We start from the raw sequence: 23,243 nt of genomic DNA, 5'->3' as shown, positions 1-23,243 counted from the left end.
GGGTTAGGAGGGAGATGTAGAGCAGCCGCGATTGAATGGCAGAGTAAACCTGATTGGCCGAATGGCCTAACTCTGCTCCTATAAATTATGAACTTATGGCAGCTGATCAAGTCCAGCATAACAGAACAAACTGGAAGTTAAATGCCATAAAATGTAATTCAGCTGCGACATTGCAAAGAAGCATGGATCATAAGAAACACCAAAGACTTTGAAAAAGAACAGTTCTTCTTGTATCTGTAATGAAAGAGATGCATCAGAAATAACACATAAAGCCAAATAGTTGAAAGACAACACATAACTGTAGCTGGAGATACAAGGAACTGCAGATGCTGGTTAATACAAGAGGGCACAAAATGCTGGAGTAACTCAGTGGGATCGGCAGCATTTCTGGAGAGAAGGAATGGGTAACGTTTCGGGTCGAGACCCTTCTTCAGGCTGATGTCAGGGGACGGGGTGTTACATAGATAACGAAGTGCAAGGTGTGAAAACAGGTATCCTTCTCTCCAGAGATGCTGCCTGCCTGCCTGTCCTTCTGAGATACTCCAGCATTTTGTGTATTTTCAGTTTAAACCAGCATCTGCAGTTCCTTCCGACACATAGATAGGTGATGTTACAGCTCGGGATGTTCCTTCAATAAAGCTAATAAGACACAAGAAACCTCAGATGCTGGAATGTGGAGCACAATGCTGGAAGAACAATGGGTCCGGCAGCATCTGCGGAGGGAATGGACAGATTACATTTTGGGTCGGGACCTGTAAGAAAATTAGTCAAGATAAAAGCTCTAGGAAACTGATAGATAGAAACATAGAAACATAGAAATTAGGTGCAGGAGTAGGCCATTCGGCCCTTCGAGCCTGCACCGCCATTCAATATGATCATGGCTGATCATCCAACTCAGTATCCTGTACCTGCCTTCTCTCCGTACCCCCTAATCCCTTTAGCCACAAGGGCCACATCTAACTCCCTCTTAAATATAGCCAATGAACTGGCCTCAACTACCTTCTGTGGCAGAGAATTCCAGAGATTCACCACTCTCCGTGTGAAAAATGTTTTCCTCATCTCGGTCCTAAAAGATTTCCCCCTTATCCTTAAACTGTGACCCCTTGTTCTGGACTTCCCCAACATCGGGAACAATCTTCCTGCATCTAGCCTGTCCAACCCCTTAAGAATGTTGTAAGTTTCTATAAGATCCCCCTTCAATCTTCTAAATTCTAGCGAGTACAAGCCGAGTCTATCCAGTCTTTCTTCATATGAAAGTCCTGACATCCCAGTAATCAGTCTGGTGAACCTTCTCGGTACACCCTCTATGGCAAGAATGTCTTTCCTCAGATTAGGAGGCCAAAACTGTACGTAATATTCCAGGTGTGGTCTCACCAAGACCCTGTACAACTGCAGTAGAACCTCCCTGCTCCTATACTCAAATCCTTTTGCTATGAATGCTAACATACCATTCTGGTATCGAATCGAAATTATAATACAGCCATAACCTTCAGCATCCCATTCTCAATATAGATGTGGCAAATACATTTCAATCCCATCCCTGTATCAGTTCCAGACACTGTAAATTAATGAAAGCAATATACAATCTTTAAGTACACAAGCAAATTGATACCAGGACATTAATTATGTTCTTGTAGCTGGGCTGATACACTTCACTGGCACTGTACAACAATCTAGTCAACATCGCTTTAGTGCAGTACTAAGCACCATATTTCTCACAAATGTTCAAGACAAATCATCCAAACAGTTTAAAGACCTTCTTTTGGGGAAGGTGGGACCTGTACAGAAAGGATGGGTTGCACTTGAACCCGAGGGGGACTAATATCCTGGCGGGGAAATTTGTAAAGGTCACTGGGGAGACTTTAAACTAGAATGGTTGGGGCGAGGGACTCAAATAGAGAAAGCTAGTAGACAGAATGGGAGGCAGGAAGCAGAAAAGGGAAGCACTCGGACACAAGAGGAGAAAGAAAAAAAAGGAAATAAACAGAGAAGAAGAGACGGGGGGTTTCTTAAATGTGCATATTTTAATGCTAGGAGCATTGTAAGAAAGGTGGATGAGCTTAGAATCTGGATAGACACCTGGAAGTATGATGTTGTGGCGATCAGTGAAACATGGTTGCAGGGGGGCTGTGATTGGAAACTAAATATTCCAGGATTTCGTTGCTTCAGGTGTGATAGAATTGGAGGGGCAAGAGGTGGAGGTGTTGCATTGCTAGTCAGGGAAGATATTGCAGCAGTGCTTTGGCAGGATAGATTGGAGGGCTCATCTAGGGAGGCTATTTGGGTGGAACTGAGAAGTGGGAAAGGTGTAGCAACACTTATAGGGGTGTATTATAGACCGCCAAATGGGGAACGAGAATTGGAAGAGCAAATATGTAAGGAGATAGCAGATATTAGTAGTAAGCACAAGGTAGTGATTGTGGGAGATTTCAACTTTCCACACATAGACTGGGAAACACATTCTGTAAATGGGCTGGATGGTTTGGAGTTTGTAAAATGTGTGCAGGATAGTTTTTTGCAGCAATACATAGAGGTACCTACTAGAGGAGGGGCAGTGCTAGACCTCCTGTTAGGAAATGAGACGGGACAGGTGGCGGAGGTATGCGTTGGGGAGCATTTCGGGTCCAGTGATCACAATACCATTAGTTTCAATATAATTATGGAGAAGGTCAGAACTGGACCTAGGGTTGAGATTTTTGATTGGAGAAAGGCTAACTTTGATGAGATGCGAGATGATTTAAAAGGAGTGGACTGGGACATTTTGTTTTATGGGAAAGATGTAGAAGAGAAATGGTGGACATTTAAAGGTGACATTTTAAGAGTACAGAATCTTTATGTTCCTGTTCGGTTGAAAGGAAACAGTAAAAATTGGAAAGAGCCCTGGTTTTCAAGGGAAATTGGACATCTTGTTCGGAAAAAGAGGGAGATCTACAATAATTATAGGCAGCATGAAGTAAATGAGGTGCTTGTGGAGTATAAGGAATGTAAAAAGAATCTTAAGAAAGAAATTAGAAAAGCTAAAAGAAGATATGAGGTTGCTTTGGCAAGTAAGGTGAAAGTAAATCCAAAGGGTTTCTACAGCTATATTAATAGCAAAAGGATAACGAGGGATAAAATTGGTCCATTGGAGAAACAGAGTGGGCAGCTATCTGCAGAGCCAAAAGAGATGGGGGAGATATTGAACAATTTCTTTTCTTCGGTATTCACCAAGGAGAAGGATATTGAATTATGTGAGGTAAGGGAAACGAGTAGAGTAGTTATGGATACTATGAGTTTCAAAGTAAAAGAAGTACTGACACTTTTGAAAAATATAAAAGTGGATAAGTCTCCAGGTCCTGACAGGATATTCCCTAGGACATTGAGGGAAGTTAGTGTAGAAATAGCCGGGGCTATGACAGAAATATTTCAAATGTCATTAGAAACGGGAATAGTCCCCGAGGATTGGCGTACTGCGCATGTTGTTCCATTGTTTAAAAAGGGTTCTAAGAGTAAACCTAGCAATTATAGACCTGTTAGTTTGACTTCAGTGGTGGGAAAATTAATGGAAAAGATACTTAGAGATAATATATATAAGCATCTGGATAAACAGGGTCTGATTAGGAACAGTCAACATGGATTTGTGCCTGGAAGGTCATGTTTGACTAATCTTCTTGAATTTTTTGAAGAGGTTACTAGGGAAATTGACGAGGGTAAAGCAGTGGATGTTGTCTATATGGGCTTTAGTAAGGCCTTTGACAAGGTTCCTCATGGAAGGTTGGTTAAGAAGGTTAAACTGTTGGGTATAAATGCAGGAATAGCAAGATGGATTCAGCAGTGGCTGAATGGGAGAAGCCAGAGGGTAATGGTGGATGGCTGTTTGTCGGGTTGGAGGCAGGTGACTAGTGGGGTGCCTCAGGGATCTGTGTTGGGTCCTTTGTTGTTTGTCATGTACATCAATGATCTGGATGAAGGGGTGGTAAATTGAATTAGTAAGTATGCAGATGATACCAAGATAGGGGGTGTTGTGGATAATGAAGAGGATTTCCAAAGTCTACAGAGTGATTTAGGCCATTTGGAAAAATGGGCTGAAAGATGGCAGATGGAGTTTAATGCTGATAAATGTGAGGTGTTACACCTTGGCAGGACAAATCAAAATAGGACGTACATGATAAATGGTAGGGAATTGAAGAATACAGTTGAACAGAGGGATCTGGGAATAACCGTGCATAGTTCCTTGAAGGTGGAATCTCATATAGATAGGGTGGTAAAGAAAGCTTTTGGTATGCTAGCCTTTATAAATCAGAGCATTGAGTATAGAAGCTGGGATGTAATGTTAAAATTGTACGAGGCATTGGTGAGACCAAATCTGGAGTATGGTGTACAATTTTGGTCGCCCAATTATAGGAAGGATGTCAACAAAATAGAGAGAGTACAGAGGAGATTTACTAGAATGTTGCCTGGGTTTCAACAACTAAGTTACAGAGATAGGTTGAATAAGTTAGGTCTTTATTCTCTGGAGCGCAGAAGGTTAAGGGGGGACTTGATAGAGGTCTTTAAAATGATGAGAGGGATAGACAGAGTTGATGTGATCAAGCTTTTCCCTTTGAGAATAGGGAAGATTCAAACAAGAGGACATTACTTCAGAATTAAGGGACAGAAGTTTAGGGGTAGCATGAGGGGGAACTTCTTTACTCAGAGAGTGGTAGCGGTGTGGAATGAGCTTCCAGTGGAAGTGGTGGCGGCAGGTTCGTTGGTATCATTTAAAAATAAATTGGATAGGCATATGGATGAGAAGGGAATGGAGGGTTATGGTATGAGTTCAGGCAGGTGGGACTAAGGGAAAAAAGTTGTTCGGCACGGACTTGTAGGGCCGAGATGGCCTGTTTCCGTGCTGTAATTGTTATATGGTTATATGGTTATATGGTTACATGCTGATGTGAACATTGATGTTTCAATGCTCATGTTTGGTTTAGTTTCGGTTTAGCAGAAACAGGCCCTTCGGCCCACCAAGTCCCCGCCGATCCGCGTACACTAACACTATCCTACACACTAGGGACAATTTACAATTTTACCGTTGCCAATTAACCTGCAAATCTGTACATCTTTGGAGTGTGGGAGGAAACCGGAGCTCCCAGAGAAAACCCACTCAGGTTACGGGGGAAATGTACAAACTCCGTACAGACAGCACCCAGAGACAGGATCGAACCCGGGTCTCTGGCTCTGTGAGGCAGCAACTCTACCGCTGCGCCACCGTGCCGCTGTTGAAGACAAGGTCCCAGGAGACCATAGAACAGCACAGTTCAGGAGGATGAAGGGTGATCTTATAGAGGTGTAGAAGATATCATGAAAGGAATAGATCGGGTAAATGCACATTCTTTTACCCAGAATAGGAGAATCAAGAACTAGAAGACATAGGTTTAAGATGAGGGGGGAATTTAATAAGCACCTGTGAGGCAACTTTTTCACACAAAGGGGTGGTGGGTGTATGGAATGAACTGCTGTAGGAGGTAGTTGAGGCAGATAATATCGCAACATTTAAAGGACATTTGGAAAGGTGCATATATAGGAAACGTTAGAGGGATATGGGCCAAACGCAGGCAGGCGAGACATGTTGGTTGGTATGGGCAAGTTGGGCCAAAAGGCCCGTTTCCACACTGTGTGACACGAGCAGACACTTTAGCCCAAAATACAGTATCTGCGCCAAACATGATGTTTGGTTAAACTAAATGATGTATTTAGCAAAAAAAAATGACAAAGTGCTAGAGTAATCCAGTGACTAGTGGTGTGCCACAGGGTTCGGTGCTGGGCCCATTACTGTTTATCATCTATGTCAATGATATGGATGAGAACATACATGGCAAGATTAGCAAGTTTGCTGATGATATAAAAGTGAGTGGTTTTGCAGATAGTGAAGATGGTTGTGAAAAATCGATTGGCCAGGTGGGCTGAGGAATGGTTGATGGAATTTAATACAGAGAAATGTAAGATGTTGCATTTTGATACGTCTAACGTAGGCAAGGCCTACACAGTGAATGGCAGGGCTCTGGCGAGTGTTGTAGAGCAGAAGGATTTAATAGTACAGGTGCATGGTTCCTTGAAGATGGAGTCGTGGATAGATAGTGTGGTCAAAAAGGCATTTGGCACATTGGCCTTCATCAATCAGTCTATTGTATAGAAGATGGGAGGTCATGTTACAGTTGTATAAGACGTTGGTGATATCAGTATTGTGCTCAGTTCTGGGCAGCATGTTATAGGAAACACTGTTTCAAACCCGTTACTCTACCCTCCCTTGTAAAACTGGTCACCATCATGAAACCTACTACCTGCCCCCCTCGACACTGTCCCCTCTGCCCTTCTGAAGGACGTCATTACAGCCGGTCCCAGCATCCTTGCCATCTTCAACAGTTCTCTGGCCACTGGCACTGTACCTACCTGCTTCAAGCATGCGGTGGTCCGTCCAGCCCCTCCTAAAAAAACCTAACCTCGACCCCACCTTGCCAAGCAACTACAGACCTATTTCAAAACTGCCTTTCCTTTCAAAAGCCCTTGAAAAGGTAATTTTAAGTCAACATGCCTCACCTTCACCAAAATACTATCTTGGAAACTTTCCAATCAGGTTTCAGGGCTCACCACAGCACAGAGTCTGCCTTGTTGAAGGTACATAATGACCTACTGCTCACCGTTGACTCCGGCGACTGTGCAATCCTGCTCCTTCTCGACCTCAGCGCTGCATTTGACACTGTCGACCACACCATCCTAATTGACCGTCTCCGGTACGGGGTTGGTATTGATGGCACTGCCCTGAGCTGGTTCATCTCCTACCTCAAAGGCAGGAGTTTCTCTACTAACATAGGAAACTCTTTCTCCTCCCCAGCTAGCCTCTGCTGTGGGGTTCCACAAGGTTCAATCCTTGGCCCCATTCTCTTCTCCCTGTATATGCTCCCCTCAGGCCAAGTCATTCAAAGGCACATCATTTCCTTCCATTGCTATGCAGACGATACACAACTCTATCTCCCCTTGAAGCCCAAAAAAATGATCACATCTACTTAATCTTATCCACTGCATCGGGGATATAAAGTGTTGGATGGCCCAGAACTTCCTCCAACTAAACAAGAGTAAGTCTGAGGTCATCCTTCTCGGCCCCTCAGACTCAATCAAAATGATAACAGGCAGCCTTGGAAGCCTTACCCCATTACTCAAACCTCACGTCAAAAACCTTGGCGTGATATTTGACTCAGCACTGAAATTTGACAAACAAGTCAATGCCGTGGTAAAAGCTAGCTTCTTCCAGCTTCGGACAATAGCTAAAATAAAACAATTCCTCCAGTTTGACGACCTCGAAAAGATCATCCACACATTTAACTCCTCCCGCCTCGATTACTGCAACTCCCTTTACACTGGCATCAGCCAATCTTTCCTGTCCCGCCTGCAACTGGTCCAAAACGCCGCAGCGAGACTCCTGACGGGCACCCGAAAAAGGGACCACATCACCCCGATCCTGGCCTCTCTCCACTGGCTCCCTGTGCGGTTCCGAATAAATTTAAAGATCCTTCTTTATGTTTACAAAGCCTTTAACGGGCTTGTCCCCACCTACATCAAAAGTCTGCTTACCCACCACACCGCCTCCAGGTCCCTCAGATCGGCCGACCTGGGGTTACTGAACATCCTGCGGTCTAGGCATAAGCTCAGGGGCGACCGCACCTTTGCGGTTGCAGCTCCTAGACTGTGGAACAGCATCCCTCCTCCCATCAGCACTGCCCCCTCCATCGACTCTTTTAAGTCGAGACTTAAAACTCATCTTTACTCTCAAGCCTTTCTTGACGACCTCTGAGGGAGGGCTATATGTATGTATTTATGTATGTACTTAATCTATGAACCAATGTTGCATAACGTTAGTACCTCCACCAATGTAAAGCATTTTGATCAACGAGAGTTGTTTTTTAAATGTGCTATAGAAGTGAGTGACTTGACTGGACATTGTCAAGCTGCAATGGATATAGAAAAGATTTATGAGGATCTTGCCAGGACTAGAGGGTGTGAGAGGTTGAGTAGGCTGGGACTATTCCTTGGAGCGTAGGAGGATGAGGGTTGATCTTGTAGATGTGTATAAAACCATGAGAGGAATAGATCGGGAATAAATTCCAGAGTCTCTTGCCCAGAGTAGGGGAATCGAGGACCAGAGGACATGGTTTAAGGTGAAGGGGAAAAGATTTAATAGGAATCTGAGGGGTACCTTTTTCACACAAAGGGTTGTGAGTGTATGGAACAAGCTGCCAGGGGAGGTAGTTGAGGCAGGGACTATCCCAACATTTAAGAAAAAGTTAGACAGGTACATGGATAGGACAGGTTTGGAGGGATACAGGATAAACACGGGCAGGTGGGACTAGTGTAGATGGGACATGTTGGGCGATGTGGGCATTGGGCCGAAGGGCCTGTTTCCACACTGTATCACTAATTCGGTGGGTGAGACATTGGGTAGGGTCGGGACCCATTTCAGACCCTTATCTGAAGAGGATGTAGTTGAGTCAGGTACTATAACAACATTTCAAAGACACTTGGACGGGTACTTGGATTGGAAAGATGATAGGGAATGGGCCAAACGCAGGCAGGAGGGACTAGTGTAGATGGACCATGTTGGTCGGTGTGGGCAAATTGGGCTGAAGGGCCTGTTTCCATGCTGTATGACTCTATGACTATTAACATACAAGTACCGATACATTGGAGTTAGACAAACAACAGCTTATTTTGGAGAGAAGGAGGAACTTTCTCCAGCTTTTGTGTCCACTCTCCTCGGCTGCAGTTCATGAATCATTTACAATACAAGCATAAGACATTTTACCTGTTTGTAAAGCCAGCCTCTCACAACGACTGGTACATTTGGGTTCCTCTTTATAGACTGCTCCCTCTTGCCAAAGTTGTGGACTTTTCCGCTTGACTTCAAAACCTAATTAGAAATCAATATATCTGAATTAAGATAACAAATATCATTGTGTCCGTGGTCAGGTCTCTACTAGAAACAACATCTTATCACATTTCAGCCTGTGGGATTATCGCAAATAGAGAAACCTGCAACATAACAGGGAGGCTCAGGGGTAGAGTTGCTGCCTTACAGCTCCGGATAGCCGGGTTCGATCCTAACTACAGGTGCTGTCTGTGCGGAGTTTGTACGTTCTCCCTGTGACCGCGTGGGTTACCTCCCACACTCCAAAGACGTACAGGTTTGTAGGGTCATTGGCTTTGGTAAAATTGTAAATTGTCTCTAGTGTGTAGGATAGTGTTAGCGTGCGGGGATCACTGGTTGACACAGACTCGGTGGACGGAAGAGCCTGTTTCCACACTGTATCTCTACACCAAGCTACACAGCCTACTTTAAAAACACGATTTACAAAGTGAACCTCAAATTCTTTCCATACAGCAATTCAACCTCCAAATTAGTATTAATGTCTCACTCATGAAAGGGATCACAAATTTCTCCACAGCTGCTGTAACAAGTGAATTTGTAGTTGTAGAGATACAGCATGGAAACGGGCCCTTTAGCCCACCGTGTCCACGCCGACCATCGACCACCCGTTCACACTAGTTCTGTATTATCCCACTTTCTCATCCACACCCAACACACTAGGGGGAATTTACAGAAGCCAATTGACCGACAAACCCGTACGTCTTTGGGATGTGGGAGGAAACCAGAGCACCCAGAGGAAACCCACAAAGTCACAAGGAAAACGTGCAAACTGCACACACAGACAGCACCTGAGTTCAGGATCAAACCCGGGTCCCTGGCGCCGTGAGGTAACGGCTCCACCCACTGCACCACTATGCCACCAAATAATACCATGAAAATGCAATCAAGCTTACTTTGATATTTTTTAAGATAACATCTAAATAATCGGCTCATTTTATGTACTTTATTGCAGCCCTCTATTTCATTCGTCCAGAGTACGCAATGATGTTAATTCTTATTTACTTCCACAGTTTACAGGCCATTCGGGATATGCAGTAGATGGCAGCCTTTCCAGCCACAACTAACGAGTCGATAAATTCATGGGCAGGCACTTGAGTCAGCGGTAGAGTTGCTGCCTTACAGCGGTAGAGACCGGGGTTCGATCCTGACCACGGGTGATGTCTGCGTGGAGTTTGTACGTTCTCCCCGTGGGTTTTCTCCGAGTGCTCCGGTTTCCTCCCACACTCCAAAGGCATACAGGCTTGTAAGTTAATTGGCTTTGGTAAAATTACAACATTGTCCCAAGTGAGTAGGATAGCGCTGGTGGACAAGGATCGCAGGTCGGCACGAACTCGGTGGGCCAACAGCGTTTCCTCGTTGTATCTCTAAAGTCTAAACTCTAAATAAAAATGATCAAGGACTTGCAGCATGTAAAATGCTAGCTGCAGATATGTTCACGATGCTCCAAGAATCCAACACTTGATAACATTTCCTGTACCTAACTTCAATGTCCCTCTGGGGGAGGGAGCAATCGAATGTTAACTCAGAATTCCACTCCTGCCATTGGGAAAAAGGTACAGGAATTTGAAAACAGTGAGCACCAAGTCTCACAACCATCAAGCTCTTGAGAACTACGCAATGGCTGGTCATCCAAAATACAATAAATTAAAAACAATAAATTTATGTAATCATAATCGTTCAAAAAACAACGTCCATAGTCCAAAGAAGATCATAGTTGTTTAGGTTAGTGTTGTGCAAAACACAAAGTACAAGCTCAGCGGGTCCGGCGGTATCTGTGGAGGGAATGGACAGGTGATGTTTCAGGATGGGACCTTTCTTCAGATTACTGGCAGTGGGGGGTGGGTGAGATAGCTGGAAAAGAGAGGTGGGTATAGGACAAAGCCTGCCAGAGAGCAGTGGAGGCCAAATCACTGGATGGATTTAAGAGAGAGTTAGATAGAGCTCTAGGGGCTAGTGGAATCAAGAGATATGGGGAGAAGGCAGGCACAGATTATTGATTGGGGACGATCAGCCATGATCACAATGAATGGCGGTGCTGGCTCGAAGGGCCGAATGGCCTCCTCCTGCACCTATTTTCTATGTTTTCTATGTCTAAGTGACGGGTGGATACAGGTGAGGGAGTTTTCAATAGCAGATGAGTGTTGTGTCATGTGCAAGAGCCTGATGGTTGCTGGGAATACTGATGGAGTTTCCTGTGTTAAGCAATGAGTTTAAATGAGATACATCAAGTTTCAAACCACTAGTATAAAAAGATCTGCACTGCAACTTCTTTCACACCATTGGAATGTTTTTGTTTCTCAAATGATCCTTATTTCAAGCAGAGTGAAAACAAACAGAGCAAGCATAACAGATGCGCACCCATGATCTAACAGGAGGGAGGACTGTGCTAATTGAACATGAGAACAAAACCAAGTGGTTCATGCTGATCTCAATCCTTGGGGCTGTTTCAGTGACAATGTTATTAATTAACAACAAAATTATAATCCTGGCTCCAACTGCGCCCAATTAGTATTCACAGGGCAACTGTACCTCCAGCTTTACAGTCAACAAAGCTTGGTTCCTTTTTAAATATTTAATGCGATGTCATATCGCATTAATGACTTGCAGCTTTAAATATAGCACTCTGGCCAGACCAAGAAGAGAATCTAAACTGGGCAAGTAGCAACAAAGAACTACCAGTGCTGATTAATACACAAAAGGACACAAAGTGCTGGAGTAACTTAGTGGATCAGGCAGTATGAGATCATAAGTGATAGGAGCAGAATTAGGCCATTCGTCCCATCAAGTCTACTCCGCCATTCAATCATGGTTGATCGATCTCTCCCTCCTAACCCAATTCTCCTGCCTTCTCCCCATAACCCCCGACACCCGCCATCTCTGGAGAACATGGATAGGTGATGTTTTGGGTTAGAACCCTTCTCCAGTCTGATCAGTCTCAAAAAGTGGCCCAGTGCAAAACATCATCTATCCATGTTCTCCAGAGATGCTGCCTGACCCGCTGAGCTACTCCAGCACTTTGTGTCTATCCATCTCAAGTGGCGAGCTACTTACAGTGACCAATGAACCAAAAGGACACAAATGATTAATGGCCCTGTCTCACGGTGCGAGTCCACCCACGAGTGATCGCGAGTTTAAAACAAATCAAACTCGTGGTAATCACGTAGAATTAACGTAGCGGGAACGTCGGAACTCGTAACACTAACGGCAGGTACTCGGGAAACTTGTTAGCTCGTGAAAATCTTTCAACATGATGAAAGATTTCCACGAGTCAAATTTACTCTTGAAGTAAAAATTTTAAACTTTTAAACTCGTTGTAAGAACGTAGTAGCCCGTGAGTTTACCGTAGTGACTCGTGAGTCTACCGTGGGTACTCTTTAACTCAGCGGTACGGGCAGCATCTCTGGAGAGAAGGAATGGGTGACGGGATGATGTTTCCAAAATTCTGCTGAGTCTTTGTGTTACTCCAGCACTGTGTGTTCACTTTTTGTCAACCAGCATCTGCCCTTTCTTGTGTATGACATTATTTGTATCCGTGGCAGTTGATTGTCGCTCCCTTCAGTTTCCCAGGGGGTCGGGACGGGACTGGAGTTGGGAGGGAAAGGGGGGGGGGGGGGGAGGAGGAGAGGAGAGTGGGGGAGGGGCATGGGGGGAGGGTGGGGGGGGGGGGGGGGTTGGGGTGACTTAGTACAGGAGACAAGTGTAGGAGAGGTGTACTGCCTGTGTGGGCAGACACTTTGGTAGTGATTGCCCATGGGGTTCACTGTCGAGGACATTCATAATGCAGAGAGCATTATAAACAGTTGCCGCTAAAAACGATTTTGTGTGGATCTGGTATATCTGGGTATTGAAGGCGCTTCTGGTCTGCAGTGTGCAATAGTCACCAAAATACACTGCATCTTTAGAAAGGAAAAATACAAAACATGTCAATCCCACTGGATAGGCCTTAGTCACGGTGCTGTACAACACGGAAACAGGTCCTTCGGCCCAGCTTGGCCGTGCTGTCCAAGTTGGCATCTTGGGGTAGTCCTATTTGCCTGCATGTGGCCCATAGCCCTCTAAACCCTTCCCATCCATTTATCTGTCGTTAATAACTTCAAGAAAATATTAAGTCTACGTGAGCCTGCTTCAGTTTCCTGGGTCCAACTCAGAGAGAAGTCTCCCCCCTTTCCAGGGTTAATCGCTCCACTGTTTATAATGCTCTCTGCATTATGAAGTTTACTCAGAATGCAGAAGGGTCGTGACCTGAAATGTCATGTGTCTGTGTTCTCCACTTGTTAAATGAATGCAAACTGCTCAAACTTAATTTTAACTTCATACCACCCCATCTTGCAGGGAACGCAATAGAATTTTCTCTTAATTAACTTAAAAACGCATATTTTGAGCTTTCTGATCACTATTCACAATTGCTGCATCAAGTTTACATCAGTTTAGTTTATTATTGTCATGTGTACCAAGGTACAACGAAAAGCTTTTTTGTTGCGTGCTACGCAGTCAAATATTACACATGATTATAATCCAGCCGTTCAAGGTGTACAGATCAAGGACACAACATTTAGTGCAAGGTAAAGTCCGATTAAAGGCAGTTCAAAGATCTCCAATGAGGTAGATACACGGGTCAGGTCCGCACTCGAACTGCTGAGAGGACGGCTCAGTTGCCTGATAAAAGCTGGGAAGAAACTGTCCCTGAATCTGGAGGTGTGCGTTTTCACATTTCTGTACCTCTTGCCTGATGGGAGAGGGAAGAAGAGGGAGTGACCGGGGTGGAAGATTGCAACCTTCACGTGGTCCGCCTTGTCTCGATTAATGCAATCAACTCGATGTGCACAAACGGAAGATCAAATAGAACAAGTTGTCTAACAACTTTAGGCTGTGCACGCAACATGAAAGAAGAAGAAGGGAGTGACCTGGGTAAGACTGGTCCTTGATTATGCTGCTGGCCTTGCCGAGTGAAGTGTATGATGGAGTCGATGGAAGGCAGGTTGGTTTGGGTGAGGGTCTGGGCTGCATCCACAACTCTCTGCAATCAAAATGTTTACCTGCGGCACTCATCAGAGGGTGGTGTATCTGTGGAATTATTTGCCTCAGAAGGCTGTGGAGGCCAGGTCAGTGGATATTTTTAAGGCAGAGATAGATAGATTCTTGATTAGTACAGGTGTCAGAGGTTGTGGGGTGAAGGCAGGAGAATGGGGTTGAGAGGGAAAGATAGATCATCCATGATTGAATGGCGGAGTAGACATAGTGGGCCGAATGGCCTAATTCTGCTCCTATCACATGAATCTTATGACCACACAGACTAAGAAGTGGAACAAGACTGATATTCTGCGCGGTCAACAGGGCTTCTGAATGTGAAGGTACACAAAAATGCTGGAGAAACTCAGCGGGTGCTTCTGAATGTGGTTTACTTCCTGTTGAATCACTAACTCCAGTGGGGGTGAAAACAAATAGCAAACCTGTTGCTTAACTTTCTCATTGGCCATGACCTCCATAGACTTTAGTTTGTTAGTATACGGTGGACGCCACTGTACCACCTTCCACAGATTCCACACAGTAGCCAAAACAAACACACGCCAACCCAGTAGCAAACTAACTGCACAATTTCACTGGGTGACCTTACAAAGGTTTATGCCAACAATCAAAATAAGGTCACAAATTGTTCCATACAGTAATGTTGTGCAAAATCGCTTCATGATCCTTTCAAAAAAGCCAAGAGTCAAGAGTGTTTTATTGTCATATGGCCTGAAACCGAACAATGAAATTCTTACTGGCAGCAGCACAACTGATAAGCAGAGTCATAGAGTGATATAGTATGGACACAGCTCCTTCAGCCCAACTTGCCCACACTGGCCGATATGTACCAGCTATATTGGTCCCACCTACCCGCATTTGGTCCGTATCCCTTCAAGCCTGTCCTATCCATGTACCTGTCTAACTGTTTCTTAAAGGTTGGGATAGTCCTAGCCTCAACCACCTCCTCTGGCAGTTTGTTCCATACACCCTTTGTGTGAAAAAGTTACCCCTCAGATTCCTATGAAATATTTTCCGCTTCAATAGACATTAGGTGCATTAGGTGCAATTAGTCCATTCGGCCCTTCGAGACAATACTGCCATTCATTGTGCTCATGGCTGATCATCCACAATCAGTACCACGTTCCTGCCTTCTCCCCATATTCCCTGACTCCGCTATCTTTAAGAGATCTATCTAACTCTCTCTTGAAAGCATCCAGAGAACTGGCCTCCACCGCCTCCTACGGCAGAGAATTCCTCAGACTCACAACTCACTGTGTGAAAACGTTTTTCCTCATCTCCGTTCTAAATGGCTTACCCCTTATTCTTAAACCCTGGTTCTGGACTCCCCCACCATCGGGAACATGTTTCCTGCCACTAGCGTGTCCAAACCCTGAATAATCTTATATGCTTCAATAAGATCCCCTCTCATCCTAAATTCCATAGTATACAAGCCCAGCCGCTCCATTCTATCAACATATGACAGTCCCGCCAACCCGGGAATTAACCTGGTGAACGTATGCTGCACTCCCTCAATAGCAATAGAACCTTAAACTTATGTCCTCTGGTCCTCGATTCACCTACTCTGGGCAAGAGACTCTGTGCATCTACCCGATCTATTCCTCTCATGATTTTCTACACCTCTATAAGTTATGTAAACATATTACTTATTACTGTAAAACCCATAATAAACAACAAAAATATTTCAGTATATATTAAAACTAAGAGACAAATAGACAATAGTAATGCAAAGACTACTACTCAAATGGTATTTCAAACACTACCTTTCAAATTATTAAATACATTTTAATAATAATCTAGAGAACACATTATGGTGAGTGGGAAAAGATTTACTAGAACCTGGGGGGGCAATGTTTTCACACAGAGGGTGGTGGGTGTATGGATCAAGCTGCCAGAGGAGGTAGTTGAGACGGGTGCAGTACTTTAACAGCATTTAAAAGACATTTGGACAGGTACATGGAAACAATATGGGCCAAATGCAGACAAATGGACTGGAGTAGATGGGGAATGTTGGTCGGCATGGACGACTTGGGCTGAAGGGCCTGTTTCCGTGCTGTATGAGCCTGACATTTATTTTGGACAACTGAAATAGATAGAAAGAACTGTAGATACCGGATTACAAAAAAAGACCCAAAGTGATGGAGTAACTCAGCATCATAAGCGCAGCATCTCTGGAGAACAAGGAGAGGTGATGTTTCAGGGAGTCTCAGGCACCTCATATTTTGTTTGGGCAGCTTACAACCCCCAGTGGAATGATATTGATTTCTCTAATTTCAAAAATAATGAGAACATTTAAAACAGCTTGGTACAACAGGAAACAAAGAGAGAAGAATGGATTTCGTGTACAAATAATATGGTAAGTAAATTTCTTTGAGCTCTATGTTTTTAAATACTTTATTAAGAGATAGGACCTATTGAAGACAAATTACATGATAAAAGTCGAGAGAACAATCTGCGCATGCGTGGTTTTCACGTTTTTTAAAAGCCACTGCCTACCCTAACTAATTACTCATGGCACGCGCCTGCGACTGATCCACTATGCCGCCCCGATGGAGGCCAACTTAGAATTCCACAGCCCCTGACAGTAAAGGAAGCCGTACCTTTGAAATGGGAGTGATTCCAAGCGCAGATGTGGTCCCTCCTGTGGAAGCCTCACTAACCATACTGTACGGCCTTTGGGTGGTCTGATGCTTCGACATGTGGACCCCTGGTCTGAAAAATAAGCAAAAAAAATCAATTCTAGATTCAAATGTTATTCGGCATTGTGTTGTTGCAATTTGTCCTGGTTTAACCAGCAGCAAATGGCATTCCATCAACACACGTCTGTGGAATTTACACAGAGAACGTGCCCCAAAGATACAATTGCAAAACTAATACACCAGGATAATCAACTCAGACAAAGCTTGTTTTAAAAAAGGTAATGAAGTGGAACTGACTGTAAAAATAAAACCTCAAATGCCACTGATAGGATCAAGCATTGAAACAATTTACTGGTTGTTTCATGATATGTCCAGTTTCTGGACTTCACTGGATTTAGTGTTGAGAGATACCGCATGGGAACTGGCCCTTCGGCCCACCGAGTCCACGCTGACCATTGATCACCCGTTCACACCAGTTCTGTGTTAAACCACTTTCCACTCCCTACATATTGAGGGCAATTTACAGGGGGCCAATTAACCTACAAACCCGCACACCTTTGGGATGTGGGAGGAAATCCACGTGGTCACAGGGAGAACGTGCAAACTCCACGCACACAGCAGCTCTACCAGCTGCCCCACAAGTGATTCATAGAACATAGAACAGTACAGCAAAGAACAGGCCCATCTGCCTACAATGTCCATATCGAACATGATGCCACGATAAATTAATCTCCTCTGCCTGCATGTGATCCATAATCCCTCCTTTCTCTATTTACTTTTGTGTCTATCTAAAAGTCTCTTAAACACCACTATCATATCTGCCTCCACCACCAGCATTGACAACGTATTCCAGGCCCCCACCATCCTCTGTGTAAAAAAATGTGCCCCGCACATCTCCATTAAACGTTGCCCCTTTCACCTTAAAGCTATGCCTTCTAGTCTGATATTTCCACCCTGGGACAAACGTTCTAACACTCCCCTATCTATGCCTCTCATAATTGCATGTATTTCTCTCAGGGCTCCTCTCAAACGCCAGCGTTCCAGGGAAAACAATCCACGTCTGCCCAACCTTACATGTTGCTAGAAGGAACTGCAGATGCTGGTTTACAAAAAAAAAGACACAAAGTGCTGGAGTAACTCAGCGGGTCAGATCCCAAATGGAAACATCACCTATCCACGTTCTCCAGAAATGCTGCCTGACCAGCTGAGTGACTCCAGCACTTTGCCTCTCTCCTTGTAGCTAATACACCCTTATCCAGGCAACATGGATTTATATTTGCACCAACGAATCAAAGATTTGTTTTTAAATGATGCAGAAAGCAAGATTGAGATCAGGCCTGAAGAAGGGACCCGACCTGAAGTGTCACCTGTCCATGTTCCCCAGAGATGCTGCCTGACCCGCTGAGTTACTCCTCCCATACTTTGTCTCTTTTCTTGAGATCAGCTTCACATATTAACATCAGTATTGAAGATGAAGGCATAATTCGACTCACTTCCAATATAAACCATCAGCTCACTAACGAGTTCGACTCACAGCTTAATTCATTGTCGCCACAACACTGAATGCACGATCTTCTTCGGCAGCAGCAAGCAGAGGCAAATATAAGCGTGGTTGGTCCTCACCTACGTTTCTGACTTGTAGCTGCTGTATACCTGGTGCGTATATTCTACATCCGCTGCTGCCATAGCAACCGAATGCATGGGACATGACAGAGGCCGTGTCTGTTCTCAGGGGCACCATTACTGCCGTCTGAAGCTGCCGTGATGTGCTATTGCGCTACCCACTCTCGTAACATAAACACTATCCATCGTTTCTTACCCTTGAACTAAAATAAAACTCACCTTTTACTTCCAGAATTTTTAATATTCAACTGGCAAGGATGCTGATAGCAATACAAGACCACATTTTTTTTTAAAGGCTAGAGGGTTTATATTTTAAAGTGAGAGGTACAGATGTATATAAAATTATAAGAGGCACAGATAAGGTGGACAGTCAGAAATTTATATAGGAAGGGTCTCAAACCGAAACGTCACCCATTCCTTTTCTCCAGAGATGCTGCCTGTCCCGCTGAGTTACTCCAGCTTCTTGTCTGTCTACAGTCAGAAACTTTCTTTCCCCCCAAGGTGGAAATAGAAACATAGAAACATAGAAAATAGGTGCAGGAGTAGGCCATTCGACCCTTCAAGCCAGCACTTCCATTCAATACGATCACGGCTGATCATCTAAAATCAGTACCACTTTCCTGCTTTTTCCCCATCTCCCTTGATTCCTTCAGCCCTAAGAGCTAAATCTAACTCTGTCAAAGAATAGAGGGCATAATTTAAGGTGAGATGGACAAAGTTTCAGCAGTTCCTTGTTTGCACCCTTGCCACGCATGTGGCCCCCCGGGGTGATATCTCTTCCCTTGTTTGAGGGGTGTCCCCACCAGACGTCCTGCAGGGGAAGGACCAGAGATTGTGGTCCTCCCCCACAGAGCCTTGGCGTTGGCTGCACCGAGCTTCAGTGCGTCCTTCAGCAGGCACTCCTGCAGTCTGGAGCGGGCCAGTCAGCAACATTCCCTGATGGACATCTCGCTGTGTCCACATAAATACTCCTGGCTTTTCCCAGCGGTAACAGCCAGCTTGTTCAGAAAATCAAGGTGATTGAAGAATCAACTCACCACAAACGTCAGATGTTCCACGATTATACCCAGAGCAACATTCAACACCAAGAACACACTGGGTGGCACAGTGGCGTAGTGGTAGAGCCACTGCCACACAGCGCCAGACACCCGAGATCCTGACCTCGGGTGCTGTCTGCGTGTGGAGTTTGCATGTTCTCCCTGTGACCTTGTGGGTTTTCTCCGGGTGCTCTGGTTTCCTCCCACATCCTAAGACGCGCGGGTTTGCAGGTTAATTGGCCCTCTGTAAATTGCCCCTAGTGTGTAGGGAGTGGATGAGAATGTGGGATAACATAGAACTGGTGTGAACAGGTGATTGATGGTCAACATGGACTCAGTGGGCTGAAGGGCCTGTTTCCATGCTGTATCTCTAAACTACATTAAACTAAACTACACAGATGTAAACAGTTATCCACTCCCATCCATCATTTGTTGCATTAAAATGTTATCCATGTTATTAATGAAGAATGACTGTGTAATTTGCATTGGTCAATAAAGTCAGACACTACACCTTTGTTATAACATTCCTCTTCTCCACACACTCCAGTGCTATGTGTTCAAGCACTTACCGCTCAAAGAAAAAAACTTGGTTTTGCAATCAACTGGCTAGTTTCGATAGCGTGACCAAACCCAAATAATGGTTGAAACCTTTCATAGTATTTATTCTGGAAGGACTAACTGAAATTCTCATATTCATGGGCGGTACAACAGTGTAGCGGGTGGAGCGGCTGCCTCACAGCGCCAGAGACCCGGGTTCGATCCTGACCTCGGGTGCTTTCTGTATGTGGAGTTTGCACGTTCTCCCCGTGACCGCGTGGGTTTCCTCCCGGTGCTCTGGTTTCCTCCCACATCCCAAATACACGATGGTTTGTGAATTAGTTGGCTTCTGTAAACTGCCCCTAATGTGCAGGGAGTGGATGCGAAGTGCAGGAAGGAACTACAGATGCTGTTCGAAGATAGGCACAAAATGCTGGAGTAACTCAGCGGGACAGGCAGCATCTCTGGAGAGAGGAATGGGTGACGTTTCGGGTTACAGGTTTCGTGTCTGAAGAAAGGTCTTGACCCGAAACATCAACTAGTCTGTGGGTGATTGATGGTTGAGGCAGACTTGGTGGGCCAAAGGGCTCAGTGTATCTCTACACTAAACTGTGGGTCGAAGGGCCTGTTTCCATGTTGTATATCAAAAACTAAACTCGAACTACTGCTTGTCTGAGCTGTATCACTGGAGCTACAAGATGTTATCCGCCACTAAGCCACTAATTATAGTATGTATATTTTCCTGCAAGCACTGTACTAAGTGGGTCTGTACATGTGTGGCCTCAATCAACTTGCCCTGCAAATGGCAGATTTTACCAGAACCACTAATCACAAGCAACAGTCTTCAGTCTGTTTTCCGAATAACAAGGCAAACGCAATGCTAGCATTTATTTCAAGAGGGCTAGAAAACAAAAACAGGGATGTAATGCTGTGGTTCTGTAAGGCGCTGGTCAGGCCGCATTTGGAGTATTGCGAGTAATTTTGGGCACCATATCTGAGGAAGGATATGCTGGCCCTGGAGAGGGTCCACAGGTTTACAAGAATGATCCCAGGAATGAGTGGGTTAACATACGACGAGCGTTTGTTGGCACTGGGCCTGTACTCGCTGGAGTTTAGAAAAATGAGGGGGCACCTCATTGAAACATACAGAATAGTGAAAGACTTCGATAGAGTGGATATGGAGAGGGTGTTTCCACTAGTGGAAGAATCTGGGACTAGAGAGCCTCAGAATGAAAGGATTTCCCTTTAGGAAGTAGATGAGGAGGGAATGTCTTTAGTAAAGAGGGTGATTAATCTGTGGAATTCATTGCTGCAGAAGGCTGTGGAGGCCAAGTCAATGGATATTTTTAAGATAGATTCTTGATTACTGCTGGTGTCAGGGGTTACGGGGAGAAGGCTGGAGAATTGGGTTAGGAGGGAGAGATAGATCAGCCATGATTAAATGGCGGAGAGACTTAGTGGGCCGAATGGCCTAATTCTGCTCCTATCACTTAGCACCTTAAGATCATTAAACAGAATAGAAAGTTTCATGTAGGCACAAAGAACTGTAGATGTTGGTGCACAGTAAAAAGACACAAAGTGCTGGAGTAACTCAGCAGTTCAGGCAGAAAATCTGGACAACATGGATAGATGGCTTTTGGGTCGGGACCCTTCTCCTTTAGTTTGAAAAGGTGTCTCGACCCGAAACGTCACCTATCCATGTTCTCCAGAGATGCTGCCTGACCCATTGAGTTACTCCAGCACTTTGTGTCTTCTTTGGTAAACCAGCACCTGCAGTTCCTGATCACTAGAATTAGTGCGACCGAGTGATCGATGGTAGGACTGGACACGATGGGCTGAAGGGCCTGTTTCCATGTTGCTTCTTTCAATTCAATTCAATATCAATGTAATCAGAGGCAGTTGTGATATTTGCTTCTAAATTCAAGTTGCACAGTCTCAGCTGCAATACGCCACTGCGCACACACAACACTTACTGCTCCGTTAGTATGTACTCAATGTTGTCTGGAGAAATCTGCCCAGTCAGTGGATGTCGAAATGACGTCTGCCGATGATTATGACTGCAATAAATCACAAACATAATTAGCACCAATTTATCACTCTTGAAGTATGTTGATCTTATTTAAGCCAACATTTATTCATCATGGGGCGATTTCCCATGTAGAAGGCACCTCGTACTTCGATATTTCATTCCAATTTCAGCACCCGTGTGCTGAATCTAACAACAGTTCACACTGCACCACATTGGTGACAGTTTGTCGCTCATATATTTATGCTCCGATGTGTACGATTATCAGCAGAACTCAAACGTTCCACCGAGCTGAAAAAAATGCCAATAATTTAAATGTTACAAAGCCACCAGCAGCATTAAAACAGAGCGATCAACGCTACCTAGCCATTTTACACGCACTCGTACTCCATAACACATATCACCTGAGCTTCTGAAGTCCGAGCTGTTTAACTTAAGTTATGCGTGAACTGATGCACCAAAAATTCATTGAGAATATCTTCCAGCGTAATATCCAGCAGGACTGACAATTATTGATTAACTGACGCCCCCCTCCTCCCGACCCCCCCCCCCCCCAGTTGCTTTGGCCGTCTGTCTTAGAGGCTTTAAGAGAGAAGAGGTAGATCAGCAGAGTTGTCCTGACCTCCCATCTACCTCATTGAAGACCCTCTGAAAGTTCTCTTTAATCAGACTATAACATTGCACTAAACGTTATTCCCTTTATCATGTATCTGCACACTGTGGACTGCTCGATTGTAATCATGTATTGCCTTTCCGCTGACTCGATAGCACGCAACCACAAGCTTTTCACTGTACCTTATACATGTGACAATAAACTAAACGAGATCCAAGGTTCCCGTGGATAATTTAGTTTACTTTAGAGATACAGCATGGAAAAGGGCACTTCGGCCGACCGAGTCCACACCGACCATCGATCATGCCTTCACACTAGTTCTATGTTATTGCATTTTCTCATCCACTCCCAACACACAAGGGGCAATTAGCAGAGGGCCGATTAAGTACCAAACCCATACATCTTTGGAGTGTGGGAGGAAACCGGAGCACCCGGAGCACACACCCACGTGATCACAGGGAGGACGTGCAAACTCTACACAGAGAGCACCCCAGGTCAGAATTAAACCCAGATCCCTGGCGCTGTGAGGCAGCAGCTCTACCTGCTGCGCCACTGTGCCGCCCTGAGAAAAATTGTGAATCATCTCTCTCTTACCCTATTTGAACATTACTCTTTTCATCATAATTCAAACATAAGGTTTGAAAAAAAGTATCATCCTACTCAATATTGAAAAATTATTTTCAATTATTGAAGGCTACGTGACTCATTATTATAACTGTGATCAAAAGCCATTTCTTTTGCATATTTCTAAAGCATTTCTAAAGCATTTCTAAAGCAAAGAAATAGTCCGGGGTGAAATATT

At 44.6% G+C, this 23,243-nt stretch overlaps 1 protein-coding gene across 9 annotated transcripts in view; it reads right to left on the bottom strand.

Annotated features, from left to right (window-relative positions):
* The window catches only part of plekha7 (pleckstrin homology domain containing A7), a 303,895-nt gene that overhangs the window by 105,727 nt on the left and 174,925 nt on the right, over positions 1–23,243 (bottom strand). For all 9 annotated transcript variants that reach the window (XM_033038481.1, XM_033038486.1, XM_033038479.1 and 6 more), the window contains 3 exons: positions 21,776–21,859; positions 16,567–16,678; positions 8,819–8,923 (listed from right to left, as the gene is read on the bottom strand). In XM_033038481.1, the coding sequence (XP_032894372.1) occupies positions 8,819–8,923; positions 16,567–16,678; positions 21,776–21,859 (301 nt within the window). The remainder of the gene's footprint in view (positions 1–8,818; positions 8,924–16,566; positions 16,679–21,775; positions 21,860–23,243) is intronic.

The sequence above is a fragment of the Amblyraja radiata genome, chromosome 20 (assembly GCF_010909765.2).
Source record: "Amblyraja radiata isolate CabotCenter1 chromosome 20, sAmbRad1.1.pri, whole genome shotgun sequence".
NCBI lineage: Eukaryota > Metazoa > Chordata > Chondrichthyes > Rajiformes > Rajidae > Amblyraja > Amblyraja radiata.
Note: the sequence above shows the minus strand (reverse complement) of the source record. Positions and strands in the feature narration are given on the sequence as shown.